This window comes from Carassius auratus, chromosome 41 (genome assembly GCF_003368295.1).
Source record: "Carassius auratus strain Wakin chromosome 41, ASM336829v1, whole genome shotgun sequence".
NCBI lineage: Eukaryota > Metazoa > Chordata > Actinopteri > Cypriniformes > Cyprinidae > Carassius > Carassius auratus.
In genome coordinates this window covers 21209105-21225642 of record NC_039283.1, presented here as the reverse complement: position 1 = coordinate 21225642, position 16538 = coordinate 21209105, and the positions used below count along the sequence as shown (strand labels likewise).

Here is a 16538-nt window from a genome sequence, read left to right as displayed (position 1 = left end):
CTTTTTGAACAATTAGGTGTAGATGTAGTTTTGAAAAAGTGACCTATTTTGAGAGATGTTTCCCAGCGATTGTAAATAAAACTGCAACTGAAGGAAAGGTAGAGTAATTCTCTTTTTGATTGATCTTTGAGAAAATATATATTGTAATTTTTTTTTTTTAAAGACCGAAAACTGTTGTCACTCGGGATTTATATCCCTCCATCTCCATCAATAATCATTTATAACAACATCCAGATGCGACATAGACCTCTATTATCTCGATCAAGAGTAAATTGCAAAAGTGTTCAGCATTCTGCAATAAATATGTTTCAGATTTTCTTGACTATTTTAAGTCGTAAAGTAAACAGTATGTATTAAAATCCCACGCGTAGCTTTAGCAATAGCCTACATGATACTAAGCGGGGCAGATGGTGCCTGAGACCTAGGGGAGAGCAGGGTCGAAAGTAACATGGGACGAAAGTAACAAAGCAATTTTCTCAAAGCTATGGAGTTTCGATATGAGTTAAATGCATAAATCACACCTCATATAAATTACACATTAGTCTGCCACATTACAGTTCGACTGTCTGAACATGACGTCTATGTGACGTCTTCGTGTCGTCTGGGTTCTTCTGGGGGTTTTTTTCTATTGTTTTTAATCTAGGGTAAAAAAAAAATGATAATAATTGGTATGGTGAAATGCATGAAGTGTTTTTCTTTTTTTTCTTATCCATAGATTCATTTTAGGCAAGGCGTGTTGATTTGAGAAGAACGCTAAATTGATCAAACATATGCTCATTGAGCTTCCTGCCACTGGTCTCTTGGCTATTTCTTAGAAAAAAACAAACAAACAAACAAAAAATCCCCGAATTTAAACGTGCAGTATGGAAATTTTGGCCACCAGGGGTCACTCAATCAAAATAATAACATAATACGTACTTTGATGACGTCGGGAAAGAGCGTAAGGCTCATGGGAGTTATTGTTCATTGGATCACGCACTCTGTCGCTTCCCACATTCCCCACTCATTCTAACTTAGTATTTTGACAATCACTTCTTTTCGAACAGAGAAATATATGAATTATGAGACCCCTATCAAATCAATATTCCATCTAGCTATTAGTAATATATGTTAAAAAACAGGGTCGCCTTTCGCGTTAATAATTATAAATACGTTATACTATGATATCGAACAAGTTAGTGAACTGCATTTGAAGCTACTTTAGCCAGCTAGATATAAAACAAATGTAGATTTACATGAGAGCTAGTCCGTCTGCGTTTTACACAAGACATCATCGTTTCACAAAATATACGGATAGATAAAGTTAGCTGAATGGATGCGTACCTGTTTATCAGAATGCAAGTGAGTTCTGCATCTCTCTGTAGTTTCAGCTTGTCACGAAGCTCTCTCTATCTTCGAAATGCAACTCCAATATTTACCCGTGTCTTGTTGCTTCTCTTGTCCCAAAACCATCTTGGGTCATTTATTTCACCCGCACGTTTGCGCTTCACAGAACGTGCAGGCAAAGCATAATCATGATCCATAAATAAGTTATTGATTGAGGTTTAAATACGAATATAAACAATATAAATATAAAATATAATAGTCTCGATCAAGGCTAGCTCCTACTTTTTCTTCTTCGTCTCTTCTTTGCTTCTGTTCACCTTTGTATTTGGCGGTTCCGCAGGAAGTTAGATAAACTAGAGGGGTCAAAGTTTATATGACAAAACGGAAATAAAGAAACTTGCTGTGTCTTCTAATTAAACTATAATTTTCTCCGGATTTGAAAGCTCATGGAAACTGTCGGGATGATGTAAGTACACAACTAAAAAATATATATAACATAGATATAGTGATTTCTGCTATTTCTAAAGCAGAAAAATTACATATTGTGCCTTTAACAAACATAACATATTCCTAAATTAAACTAATAGAGCAAATAAAATAGATGACCACTCTGCCATAAAAAAAAAAAACTGAAATATTGTAATGGCTGTATCATCAGCTGTATATGGGAAAGAGAGAGAGAAAAAGATGAGATCCAGTCAGACTCGGGACTAGAATTCTGATGAACTGTGCAGGGCTCTCTATTCGTTCCCTTGTTTGTTGACCCCCAACCCTTATGCACCTTCATACCCTGCTGCATAGACGTGCCACTGTCCTATAGCCTATATTTATTTAATATCACACAAAGAGTAAAAAATTTTCTCTCTCGCAAAATTCACAAAAGTGATAAAAATTACTTTTTTGGAAAATATAAATGTCCATTACTGCTGTGAACGGACGGTTATTGAATGTGAAGAATATACATAACTTTAGGAGTCAGCTTCTCCACGACGGTCCTGCAGCGCAACACACTCAGAAAAATATAGTCTGATTGTGGTTATTCTTTGCTTGTTTGGTACACACAATTCACTGATCATAAAATGTAAAATATAAGAAGAGGTGTGCTTGAAAAACTGAACATTATTCAGGCATAATGCATTTTTCTATGTATTTTATTATTATATTACAGCAACAGTCTCAGATCTAGCAGCCGATTGTGATCGATGAGTTGGCCATAAAGACGATCAAGTAGCCTACTGTAGGCTACATTAAAAATGTACAAAAAAAGATAAAAACACAATAACCCTTAAATGTAGTTTCAAAAAGAATTTCATAAAAATAAACATAGTTTAGGTAGGCCTATCCTATAAGAAACACAAACTTTGCTAAAGGATTGCTTTTGTTAAGGCTTTATACTCTGTTATATAAAATTAAATAAAATAAAAAAGTTGGGAAAGACGCAAAATAAGAATGAATTTGAAAGAACACCTCCTGCATGAAAAATAATATAAGTAACCCCTGAAAGAAATTGTAATGATGAGACAGAGAGGTTCGGATCCATGTGCAAAACTTTTAATGAGAATGGTCAGACAGGCAATGATCAGCAACGGCGTCAGGTATATAGGGATAACCAGAATCGAAAACAGGAACAAGCAGATGTCGGGGGCAGGCAGCAGAGAATCAGAGTCGGTATAAACAATCCAAAGGTCAGGTACAGAGAGATCCAACACAAGGAAAACGCTTGGAAATGACAGACACAGCAAATCAATACTTCGCAGAGAGTGAGAGTGAGTGTGCTGCTTATATGTGTGTGTAAATGAGGTGCAGGTGTGGCAGGGTGATTGTGATGAAGAGACTCATGGGAAATGTAGTTAGGGTGTGGTGCAACAGATACGAGGTGCTAGAGTCCGAGTGACATCTGGTGTTGAGTGTGGAATTGTCCTGATTGGAGTGCCCTCTACAAAAGTTCATGGGCACTTCATGTAATGATCGTGACAGAAATATTATCTAAAATTTCTTAAACTGTGTTCTGAAGATAAACAGAGGTTTCACGTGTTTGGAACGACATTAGGGTAAGTTATTAATGATATAAATATTAATTTTTAAATAGTTACTATAGCTACAGAGGAAGGAGATACATATCGCTGATGAATGCGGTTTAAATTTGGATCTGTTCCTCACACCAAGTATCACATGGGTACAGGAGTTAAATAAAAATAAAATACTTTCATGATCATTTTATTTAATGCTTGTGAATGGCCGCATACTTTAAAAATTATGTGCCCCCTCTCTCTATTATAGATCAGTGTGTGTCTCTTAGTAAACCAAATAAATATTACATGATAATGGTAAAATACTCTCTCTCTCTGTCTCTTTTCGTGTAAGGATTCTAAGATTTTTTGTACCAAGAATAATAATATAAAATTTAATAAAATGTTTAATTAAGTGCAGTTTAATGCACTTGACTGATTTGCTTATTTTTTAAATATTAATGTTTCATTCAATTTTGACTTGCCATTTCAAAGACTAAATTTTAACAATACTACACTTCATTAAAATGTAAGTGATCATTTAACCATTATCATGCAATATTGTATTTATCTTGTTTATCATTGGTCACATAATATGCTTCCAGATCTTAGCCTGATTTGGGCCACATATCACCTGACTGATCTGGGCCACACTCCTCCCATCAACAATCGGCCCTCATGTTGTTTGCTGGATCCCTGCAGTGCTGTCATTGCAACACGTGGCCCAGCTCTGGCTGAAAGGATACATGCCATTGCCGACAGGAGGCCAGCAGTGCCACCTTGAGGCCGCATGTGAGCCAAGTCCGTTTGCTATGTGGGATGTCACTCCTTCCCTAAAACCTACAACTCACCTCTCATTTGTTAGCTAACTTCAGAACAGAAAAGACTGAACCAGAGAACAGTAATACATACATTGCTGCAGACTCCAAGGCAGAAAGAAAATTACAATCAAAATCCAATAACCGGACAAATGGATCCCAGCCAGCCTTTCAGTGACACACGTCCATATCCAGGACAGTCTGGGGTCACTGTACAGCCTCCAGTTTTTGTGACTACTGCTCCACTAGCCAGTCTAGTTCCAGATTACTTGGGTTACTCCATCTTCACCTTTCTGTTCTGCTGTTTTCCTCTGGGCATTGCTGCGCTAGTTTTCTCCTCCTCTGTAAGTATATTAGTCCATGTGTTTGTCTTTTAATTAATTAATTTAACATTTAAAAGCATGAAGCTTTGTAACACACACACACACACACACACACACACACACACATATATATATATATATATATATATATATATATATATATATATATATATATATATATACGGTATACTACAGTACAACTCAAAAGTCTTTGAACAGAGATTAAAAAAAAAAAAAAAATCTTCTGTTTACTAAGCCTGCATTTATTTGATCCATAATTCTGCAAAAATAATATAGTGACATATCGTTACTATTTATGAGTACTTTCTATTTTAATATATTTTAAAATGTAACTTATTTCTTTGATTTCAAAGCTGAATTTTCAGCATCATTATTCCAATATTCAGTCTCACATGTTACTTCTGAAATCAATGTAATATTCTGATTTGCTCCTCAGAAAATACATTTATTATTATTATAATTATGTTGAAAAAAGTAGATTTTTTTTCAGGTTTGATGAATAGAAAATTCAGAAGAACAGCATTTATCTGAAACAGAAATCTTTTGTATCATTATCATCACTTGTGATCAAGTTAAAGCTTCCTTTCTAAAAAATAAATAAATATTTTTTTTCCTCAAAAAAATAAAAATAAAAATAAAAAACTAAAGAAAAATGTACACTGACTTCAAGCTTTTGAATGGTACAGTATATAATGTTAAAAAAGCTTTTATTTCAAATAAATGATGATCTTTGGATCTTTCTATTCATCTAATAATCCTGAAAAAAAATGATTCAACTGTTTTAAAGAAATGTAATAATAATAATTATAATAATTATATATAAATATATTAAAATTATTTCTGAAAGTAATGGCGTAATGGAGTAATGATGCTAAAACGTCAGCTTTGAAATCACAGGAATAATTACATTTTAACATATATTTTCAAAAAGAAAAAGCTGTCATTTTAAATAGTAAGATTTTTTTCACAATATTACTGATTTTGCTGTATTTCCGATCAAATAAATGTAGGCTTGGTGAGCAGAAGAGAATTCTTTAAAAACATAAAAAAAAAATCTTACTGTTCAAATACTTTTGACTGCATATAGGTATATTACTCACTCATCAAAATGTGAGAGGATTTTTAAAGCTTAAGCTGTATTTGTGGTCACAAATACGTAAGCATTATCACACAACAAAATCTTTCATGTAACTTCCTCAGAACTGATATCGTTGGTGTTTTCCTGTTTTTCGGTTTTCTTTAAATGACTGTTAGTTATATATAAAAAATGTGGAGCTGGAAGCCACCTAAACAGCAATGGTTTTAACAGTTTTAAGAAAAAAAAAAACATATAATTTTATTAGTTATTCAGCTGGCTGATGATTCTTAAAATGTAGACTGCATGTGTCAAAATACATACAACATAATATATGTATTTATATATTTAAATATACATCCTCTTGACTACCCCTAACTACCCTTAAGATTTAGGAGCTGGTTTTATCAATAAAAAGCTTTGTGAAATATCCTAGGGCAAATATTTAGGAGTCTGGAGGACCATCTCCAGCCGTGAGAGGGCGCTCTATGTCTTCAGTGTAGACTACAGGAGCACTGAGACGCATAGAGCGCCCTCTCGCGGCTGTAGATGGTAATGTTTTCTCTGATCATTTCTCTTAGTTCATTACTCTTGGTTCATGTCAGATTAATTTTGATAAATAAGTCGCACCTGACTATAAGTCGCAGGACCAGCCAAACAATAAAAAAAAGTGCGACTTATAGTCCGGAAAATACGGTATACACGTGAAAACAATTTACTTACAAGCCAATAATTTTTAAATATAGTTCAATGTGATTTTGTGACTGGATTAGCTAAACTCACTGGTTGGTCAACTTGGTTAGCTATTTATCATGTTAACTTGGTTATCAATGTGCATAATAAAACAAACAAAATAAAACAAAGCTACGTTAGCAAATTTATACAAAAACATGTTTACCTTCAAGAAAAAGATAGGAAACCAGTGGTAACTTCACAAAGTTAAATGAATGTGCAATTTGTCACCAACAGTTAAATGGCTTAATAATTGAATACTGTAAGTAGGAAGATTTAAAAATAAATACAGTTTCAGACTTTCTTACTTCAGTGTGTTACTTATGGAAGCCTGTTTCTGCCACGAGATAATAATAATAATAATAATAATAAGTGCAACTTTTTTATCTCAAAATTATGAAATCTTTCTGGAAGAAGTTTATTTCTCACAATTCGTAATTTTATCTTGTAAAATGTACTATAAATAAAATAAAATAAAGTTTATAGCCCAGATTTGCTTTCAGTGTACCTCTTCCATCAAATGTAAATGGAACAATAAATGTTGAACATTCCCATCCACCACTGGCTCAAAGAAATGTTATATGTTTCATAATTGTTTTCACAGACTCGAGATGCCATCTACTCAGGACAGCAAGAATTAGCAAAGAGGAATTCCAAAATGGCGCTCATGCTGAATAATATCAACCTTGGGATTGGCTTGGTTACTTTTGTAATTATTTCCAGGATGTTGTATTTCAGATAAAAGCTTTTAGAGCTGACATGGCTGGATGCAGATTACAAACAGATTTGTGTTTTTCTTTATTTTAAATGTTACTTGCTCAATTTAAGGCTGATTATTCTATGTTTAAACTAATTCTACCATGCAGTTTTCTGTTCTCTTTACTTCTAAAATGTTTTGTTTAGGCTTTTGGCTTATTTTAAATATCTTGTGTGCAGCTGTGCTTGTTTTTTTTTTTTTTTTCATTGATCAACCAACTTAAACAGAAATGAAAGTTTTAGTCAACTACTCAAATCAGAAAGTATATAATGGGAACACCAGTATCAGAAAAGTTTAGTAAGTTTTACTTAATAAAAAAAAATCATTTTTTTTTATTACCTGAACTAACTTTTTCGTGTAGAAATTAAATTGTTTTTTTTCTGTAGTATTTACTTCACCACACAATCATTTTTATCAGTGTAGCATGGACTGCTGACAGAAAGAAAACTAGTTTGTTATGACGGCTAATAATTATTTCTGAATAAGACAACACTTTGCTACATTTCTAATACCATATTGTAATACATTGCTTGTCCAAAAATAAATAAATAATGCTTTTCGAACAATTAGGTCTAGATGTACAGGTAGTTTTGAAAAAGTGACCTATTTTCAGAAATGTTTCCCAGCATTTGTAAATAAAAACTGTAGCCTAATTGGAGGGAAGTTAGAGTAAATCTTTTTTTTTTCTATTGTTCTTTGAGAAAATATTATATTTTTTAGAGGTATTGAATTTTTTATTTTCCTAAGCTGTACGTCATAACCATCAGAATTAAAACAAAAACTCTTGAAATAGTTCAGTTTGTGTGCAATGAATCTAGGGTATAAGAGAGTTTGCTTACAAAAAAATGAGAACTTTTCTGTGATAATGTAATTTTTTTAAGATTCATGTAGGGGAGAGACATACATATTTTGTCCTTTATCTTTGCAAAAAAATTATTTAATTACATTGTCATATTTTCATTTTAAATTTAAGTTTCATCAGATGTCTCAAAACCTGACTGTATTTTTTTATGTCAATTTCAATGTATTTTAATAAAAAAAAATCAACAGAATGTACAATATAAAATTTTATTACATTAGCATAATAAAAAAACTCTAAACATAATGTAACAGTAGGCCTATTTATATTTCCATCCAGTTGTTTTTATTCATAAATTGAAAATTTGGATTAAAACATCTAGAAACACTGCAAATTCATAGGTAGAGGTGTAAAGGCTAAGATATGTCTAAAACCTAAATATAAATGTAACGTAGCAGCTGCCCAGAGAGTGATGTTCCTCTATGTCCAGAAACGCCCTCTCAAAAACATCTGGATAAAACCAGACCTCTGTCTGTCTTTCTGACCCTCACTAAGACATATTCTTTTGGTATAATATGACATAAACATTTTAATAAATAATGCAAGACACAGAAATTCACAATATAGCATGCACTGGAACAAAATAAATACTTTTTGTCAATGTAGCGGGACAAAAGTAACTAAGTAAGTAAGTAACTTTAGGATGTGTTAAAGCACTAAATAACCTGTACATTCATAATTACTGTGAAAACACAAAACAAAAAAACAACACGACTAATTTGAAAAAATTACCGCTTCAATAATTTACTTTTTGTACTCGAAAACAGTTTTACAGACCTAACTTTGGGAAACGATGAGGAAATCACATGATATTTCTCAGCTCCGTCAAGGATTGCATTCTGAATATACTGTCATAGCTGGGAATGCAAATGCAGAAAGAGGCTCGGAGAAAATGCCTATGGGCATTTAAGGTAAAGGTAAATAAGTTACAAAACTGTACCACATCAGCTTTTAAACTTTTTATGAGTGTGCATAATATAATTATTAAAGATATTAAGTGGGACAGACGTTCATCTCATTCATCTCATGGAAATGTTAATTTATTTTAAGTAATTCAACTTAAACTGTGAAACTTGTGTATTAAATAAATTCAATGCACACAAAGTAGTTTAAGTCTTTGGTTCTTTTAATTCTGATGATTTGACTCACATTTAACAAAAACCCACAAATTCACTATCTCAACCAATTAGAATATGGTGACATGCCAATCAGCTTATCAACCCAAAACACCTGCAAAGGTTTCCTGAGCCTTCAAAATGGTCTCTTGGTTCACTAGGCTGCACAATCATGGGGACGACAGTTCTGATCTGACAGTTGACCAGAAGACAATCATTGACACCCTTCACAAGGAGCCACAAACATTCATTGCCAAAGAAGCTGGCTGTTCACAGAGTGCTGTATCTAAGCATGTTAACAGAAAGTTGAGTGTGGGAGAAAAAGATGCACTACCAACGAGAGAACCGCAGCCTTATGAGGATTGTCAAGCAAAATCGGTTCAAGAATTTGAGTGAACTTCTCAATGAATGATCTGAGGCTGGAGTCAAGGCATAAAGACGTGTCAAGGAATTTGTCTACCTTTGTCATATTCCTCTTGTTAAGCCACTCCTAATTGTTGAGATAGTGAATTGGTGGGTTTTTGTTAGATGTGAGCCAAAATCATCACTATTAAAAGAACCAAAGACTTATACTACTTCAATCTGTGTGTATTTAATTTATTTAACACAATGTAAGAAAGGCAGCACAGATAACTGAACAATCACATATGTGCAACTCCGGCTCTGACCGATGTGCTTAAACACATTCAGAGTGCATGCAATAATCAGTGAGCAGCACTTAGTTATGGGTAGAACTGCACGAGAAAGAAAGCGAATGCAGCATGTGGGGCTGTGCAGATGAGACCTATCTCTGTGTTAACTATTATACACACAGTATATTATGTTTGGCTGTTGAATGAAGATATTTTCTGCTATATTGTGTATTGTATAAATGGATACTTTTGAGTTTCCAAATCTTTAACTCACACTAGTAATATTCTTCATAATCCGTGGAGCACTTTTTATTTAGTCACGTTTCCGTACATGTGACTAGGTTTCATGGCACATGTTTCATCATTATTTCTTTGACGATGCTTATAATTACTTGAAACATTACATTTTAGTTACTGTTTAGTTATTGGATGAATGTATATGGATATTTATTATATATGATGTTACTTATATTTGTTATTTGTTTAATTTGTCAGAACCACACACAGGAACACATACATTATAAAGCCAACAGCAACATTGTTTGCCCGTGTCTACTCAACTGTTCAGTAAATAACCTAAATTCAGCAATACATTTTTGAGTTGAATTACTGAAATAAGTGAACTTTTCCACAACATTCTAATTTATTGAGATGCACCTGTATAGTGACACCAACTCTATAGCTGTTTTCCAGAGCATTGCAATTATCTTGCATTTCATTTTTTGCTCTGTCCTGTGATTATATGTGGGATTATTTGGGATTATAAAAATAATAATGTTTATTATTTTAGCTAAATAAAACTACAACTGAAACTGACTCAATTTAACCCTTGGTGAAGTGAAAGTTAAATGTTTAATGGAATTTATGCATCTCAAATTGATAGTTATTTCCTATATCTGTGCTTGATTCACATTATCCACTTATTCCACAGAATGGTCGGATTTTAATTTTGTCAAATTATCCTGCATGAAACATCTCGGTGAGACAAGAACAGCAGATGGGATGAATGAGACGCAAATTCACTCTCTGACAGCAGGTGGCACTCATGAAACAGTAGCCACACAGCATTTCCTTGGTTATTGTAAACAAAGCAGCTCAGCGCTTTTAAATACAACATTAATATACATTATATGCATGTAAAATGAAAAGAAAATATAATCTAAACTTTTTCTAAAGATAGTCAGTTCCCCTCAGTGATACACTCATAAAAAACATAGCAATTAATTTAACATCTCAACCGATTTGAATCATCACATATTTGTACTAAAATATTATAAATATTATTATTATTATAAATATTATTATTATTTGTACTTATATACTGGATATGGTGAATCATCCTGATCATTTACATGTATCGCATCAGTATAAATAAATGTGAAACCACAAGGTGGCGCCTGCATCACAGGGAAACAGTGTAACATAATAAAGTTAGTCAGTCCTTCTCTGCAAACAAACCACCTCCCTATGCTGACTCCCTTCATCAGCACAGAGAAGCCTGAACCAGAATACAGGAATACGTCTCAGCAGAGCACAAGGCAAAGAAAAATTAAATCAAATTCCAATAATCAGACAAATGGATCCCAGCCAGTCTTTCAATCAGCCTCCAGGAGCCTGGGATTCATCTGAGAAATCGGCAATGTTGCATCCTTCAGCACCACCACTAGCAAACCAGGACAATCTTGCTGGATATCCTCCCTCCTTCCAGTTCCCCCAAGGCCCCTACACCCAGGGACCATATCCAGGACAAACTGTGGTTGCTGTACAGCCTGGAGTTTTTGTGACCGTTGCTCCACTGGCCAATCCATTGCCGGATTACTTGGGCTACTCCATCTTTACCATGCTGTGCTGCTGTTTTCCTCTGGGCATTGCTGCGCTGGTTTTCTCCTGCTCTGTAAGTATTAGCACATTTGCTTTCTTTTCATTAATTTCCTTAACATTATATATAAATAATAAGCATAAAATATTCATGCAAAAGAGAAGTAAAAAAAAAAAAGAATAAAATTGGGTATGTTTGTACCATGGTTTCAGTGTTTAGTTATAATAAATATACATAAAATATAGAAAAACGTTTGTTTACAGTTTTTGTACAGTATATACTGTATATATATATTTTTTTTTACACTGCTGTCTGAATCTACATTGCATTTTTTAAGTACCCCACATTGATCCCACACATTAAAAATCTTATTATTTTTATTATTATTCTTTTACTGTTGTAGTTCTGTATAAATAATAAAAAAGAAAGAAAAAAAAATAGGAAACCATTTTTACTTAAATAATGAAAGTAAATTTAACAGCATGTTTTCAAGTAAAGGCTACACATTCAAATGTGTCGTCTTAACATGGTAAAACCAGAGATCGTCTTACTATTGGGAGATACGAGGGTCTGTATTACCAAAATCATGTCAAGTCATTTCACTCAGCGGCCATCTTTGAAACTCCTCTCAAGCATGCAAGTGCAGCTCCTGTCTCTTTGAATAGAGAAATGTCAAATTATCCAAAACTGCTTCCCAAACTTAAGAATAAATTTCACATTTGAATTCACCAATGAAAACTGACAACAACGGTCTCATAAGTGTTTTTTAATTTGCTCAGATAGAAATTACAAAGCTTTTTTTTTTATCAGCCACTGTGCAGATCTGGGTGCATGTCTCAGAATGCTGACTGTTTCTAAAGCAACTGGGACTTCTGCCAGCTGCAGGGATGCTCTGACTTTACAGATTAGTGACTGGCACTTTTACTTAGAAGACTGAGCTTCGTTCAATAGAGTGGAATATTGAGCATTGCATTTTTCCCAATTCAAAACTATGGGGGTGACACATCTTGGGTATTTTATAGTCTTTGGTATTAGAGAAAGCATAACAGTCAAGTTGGATCACGTTTGCCTTAATAACAAATCACATTACATCCTTGAGATCAATGAATTCCAGTTCAATTCAATTCAAGTTTATTTGTATAGCGCTTTTTACAATACAAATCATTACAAAGCAACTTTACAGAAAATGTACAATATGTACAATATTTAGTAGTAGCTTATAAGTGGTGACTGTCAGTTTGTGCGCATATGACAGGAATTTTCAGAAAAATTAATACAAAACGTAGTCAACCAGACGATGAACATTATTAACAGCAATTATTATATGATGCTTTCATGCTTGTAGCAATATTTGTTAGTTCTGTTTGTTGATTCAAGGTTAGCATCATCGGGGGTCCTCTGAGGGGTCAGCATCATTTCTTCTCAGGTGTTCTGGATCCAAACTGGAGCTTGTGTAAATCCTAGTTACACATAGAACATAGAAACAAACAGAGACATCATTAGCATAACTGCTGTTCCAGCAAAGTAAAATTAATTAGTTTAATTAATCCAATTAATCTTCCAAGCTTTGAATAGCAGTGACTAGTGGTTGAGATTTTGAAGTTCAGTAACTGCATCCATCCATCTAAAAAAATTAACTCTCCATCAAACGAACATGAAGCATTACATGTTACTATGAAAAGTCTGCCCCTTCTTTTGAGAACGACCCCATCTGCCATTGGCTCAGGGAAGCTCAAAAGTTGCTGATATTATGTTTTACAATTGTTTTCACAGACTCGAAACGCCAACTTCTCAGGACAGCGAGAATTAGCAGAGAAGAACTCCAAAACGACACTCATCCTGAATCATGCCGCCCTCGGTGTTGGCCTCGTTTTCATTGTACTGTTGATTATCATCAATGTTTTAGCTATGACTTCATAAAAGCTGATAGAGCTGTCATGATTGGATGCAGATTACAAACAGATATGATTCTCTGCATTGTAAATGCCATTTGCTCACTGTATTATTAAAGCGACATGTGCTTTAAGGCTGATTATTGCATGTTTAGACTTTTTGCTTATCTTGTATGCAGCTGTGCTAATTTGAGTTTTTTTACATACAGTTTTATTTTGTATGTGGGCATAATTATATCATAAATCTGTCTGTCTGTCTGTCAATGCATGCAGGCTGTATCTGTATCTGTATCTGACAGTTAATAACTACTGTGCCTGCCAATTTATGAGAAATTAATTTTGGGTTACACTATAATAAATCATTAACAAACATTATATAATGCTTAATGGATCATTAGTTAATGTTAATTGTTAATGTTTACTAACATTGTTAAACATTACCTAAAGTTCAACAGATAATGTAAATTACAATGCTTACAAATGTCATTAAACTTTTAATTCATATGATCATGCAATCTTGACAATTGACAAATTATTTTAACAGATGTTGTACATTGATTTAAAGCTTTTGCTGCTATTGAGCTGTGATATGAGTAGGTTAGGGTTAGGGTTTGGTATTATGGGTAGGTTTAAGGGTTGGACAAGGGGTCAACAAGTGTAGAGGGGTCAGTTTGATTACTTGTTAATCATCAGCATCAGAAACATATTGATTTTAAAACTGAGATAAAGGTGTTTCTATTTTATTTCAAAGTGGTCTTCTTTTAAAATAATCCCCATTTTTCAATACTTGGGTCACTTTTTCAAAACTTGTCACACAGTGAGCACAACAACAAACTGGACTAATAATAATAATAATAATAATAATAATATTAATCCATGTATAAATTAATTAATTTATAAAACAGCATTTTTGTACATTTCCACAGAAATACAATATTGAAATAAATTCCAAATCTAAAAAAGAATATCCTTTCAAAACAATTAGATTTAGGTGGAGGTGTAAGTCAATTTTATTGCCATATACAAAAGGTATCAGTGTAGACGAGGACTGCTGACAGCAACCGTTTGCTACATTTGTACAGTAATATCATACTGAAATAATAATGCAAATCTAAAAATAAAAAATAAAAATAATCTAAATAATTACCTATATTTAGAAATGTTTCCCATCAATTTTAAATAAAAACTGTAATTGGGGGGAAGGAATATCCCTCCAAAAGACAAGCTTAGGAATCATGAAATCATTCCCATTAGTGTCCTGATATTTTAAGTTATATGTTGATTCCACCAAGTTTTGCCTATTAGTCATGCACAGGGGGTGCACAGGGCTCCGTAATTTTAAGATAAGGCATCTGATGTTTCAGAGATGTGTTTGCATGAGGTATGTAGCGACCATGTAACATGCCAACGTCTGTCAGGCTTCATCATTTTGCTTAGATATGTGGAATCCTCATGATATTTTAAATTAGTGATGTCTGGTTCGCGAACAAATCATTAGATTTAACCGGTGTTTCTTAGTGAACCAGTTGAACCAGTTCACCAAATTTTACTGAATCGTTTGAATTGATTCTACGTGGTAAGCAGTAATCCATGGAGCCCCTAAAGGGTCATTGTGGTGAAAAAATGTTTAGATTTTTTTGTGTTCTCTCGCAAACCTTTGCGTTCCCTCGCAAAACTTTTTTGCGTTCTCTCGCAAAATTATTTGCATTCCCTTGCAAAACTTTTGCTTCTCTCGCAAAGATATTTAAAGCTGCGGTAGGGAACTTTTGACCCTCTAGCGGTTAATAAACAGAACTGCTTGCATCTTGCAGAAGAACATCGTAGCTGGAACTACTTCTCTCTGTTTATGTCTATGAAGAATCACAAAGGTACTGGGTTACTCCGCCGCGGTACCCCCGAAGCAATCTAAAATAGTCCGAATATGAACACTTATTATAGGTGCACCCTAGTGATTCAGGACAGGCTAAAAACACGGTTTGGAAAATGGATTCATGGTGTACTCGCTTATTATATACATTTTTGTACATTTTGAACACAAACAAAGTTAAGGGCCGCAGCTCTGATTGGTTATTTTTTACCGGGAGCGATGGAGTTTCTGCAAATGGCAATAGGACCACTGGGAGGAGCCAGAAGAGCTTGATTTTTTTCACAGATTATCTGTCTCATATTCTACTGTCAGGACATAATGACAGGTTTAATAAATATGTAAAAAATATTTTTTTACAAAAGTTCCCTACAGCACCTTTAAATTATCTCGCAAAACCAGTTGAGCTCTGACAAACACTTCCTGTTTACTTTACAGCTTGTATTGGTTCATACAGCTCCATAAGTTCACAATTGAGCGGTTCATAGAGTTTTATTTTGAACTTGGAGAAATAGTCAGTGCATTCTTATGAAGGTACAGTTTTGGGACATACTAAAACGCTTAATGTAAAACACTGTGTGACGAGAGCCGAGGGAACAGAAGAACAGCAGTTTTCCTCTCATAAATAAAATGCGACTTATTTAAGACGTGATTTTAAAAAAAAAAGACCAAATATAGAATTAAAAAATAATAATATTCTGTGTGCATACAAGCAGAATTGCATGAATTGCAGGGACAATATTCGGCCCCTTAAATTGATTTACAGATGCATTTTTACTGTTATAGAGTTTTTCTATTCATGTTTTATGACGAAACACTGCTATTGCTTTGAGACACACGTTCTGTTGCAGATTTCATTGGAACTATGGGCAATATTTTGTTTAAAATGTAGGTTTCTTTTAAAATTTAAAATGTACACTTAATATTGCCTTTTTTGTTGAACTGTTAGGCCTATATAAAATCAATGTCACATATGCAATATTTTGGATATTCAGGGAAAATTGCATTCTCGTATAGAGCAAAATGAGAACAGGTCGCTTTATAACATTTCTAATAATCTTTTTTATATTATTGAATCTTCACACTGAATTAAAAATTGAATTATGCCCTGTAGCCTAAGAAACAAAGGTTGCATTTAATTAATAAACTGTTTACCATATTTTGGTTTTACTGTCTTTGTCCAATAGCCTCCCTTAACCATATAGCCTTTCTATAGCCTGGTTTTTAACATTGTATTATGGCTGTTTGCTTTATAGCAATTAAGGTTATTAATATTACAATTGTTGTTTGTATTAT

The 16538-nt window shown here is 33.6% G+C and overlaps 2 protein-coding genes across 2 annotated transcripts; both read left to right on the top strand.

Annotated features, from left to right (window-relative positions):
* The first annotated feature begins 4036 nt into the window (after nt 1-4036).
* LOC113059659 (synapse differentiation-inducing gene protein 1-like) lies at nt 4037-7231 on the top strand. Its single transcript, XM_026228202.1, has 2 exons — nt 4037-4497; nt 6909-7231. The coding sequence occupies exons 1-2, from the start codon at nt 4306-4308 to the stop codon at nt 7044-7046; spliced, it is 330 nt and encodes a 109-aa protein (XP_026083987.1). The 5' UTR covers nt 4037-4305; the 3' UTR covers nt 7047-7231.
* A 3859-nt stretch (nt 7232-11090) lies between these two features.
* On the top strand, nt 11091-13885 carry LOC113059252 (synapse differentiation-inducing gene protein 1-like). The gene is made up of 2 exons (XM_026227609.1): nt 11091-11561; nt 13260-13885. Exons 1-2 carry the CDS (start codon nt 11244-11246, stop codon nt 13404-13406), a joined length of 465 nt encoding a protein of 154 aa, XP_026083394.1. The 5' UTR covers nt 11091-11243; the 3' UTR covers nt 13407-13885.
* Nucleotides 13886-16538: the final 2653 nt, after the last annotated feature.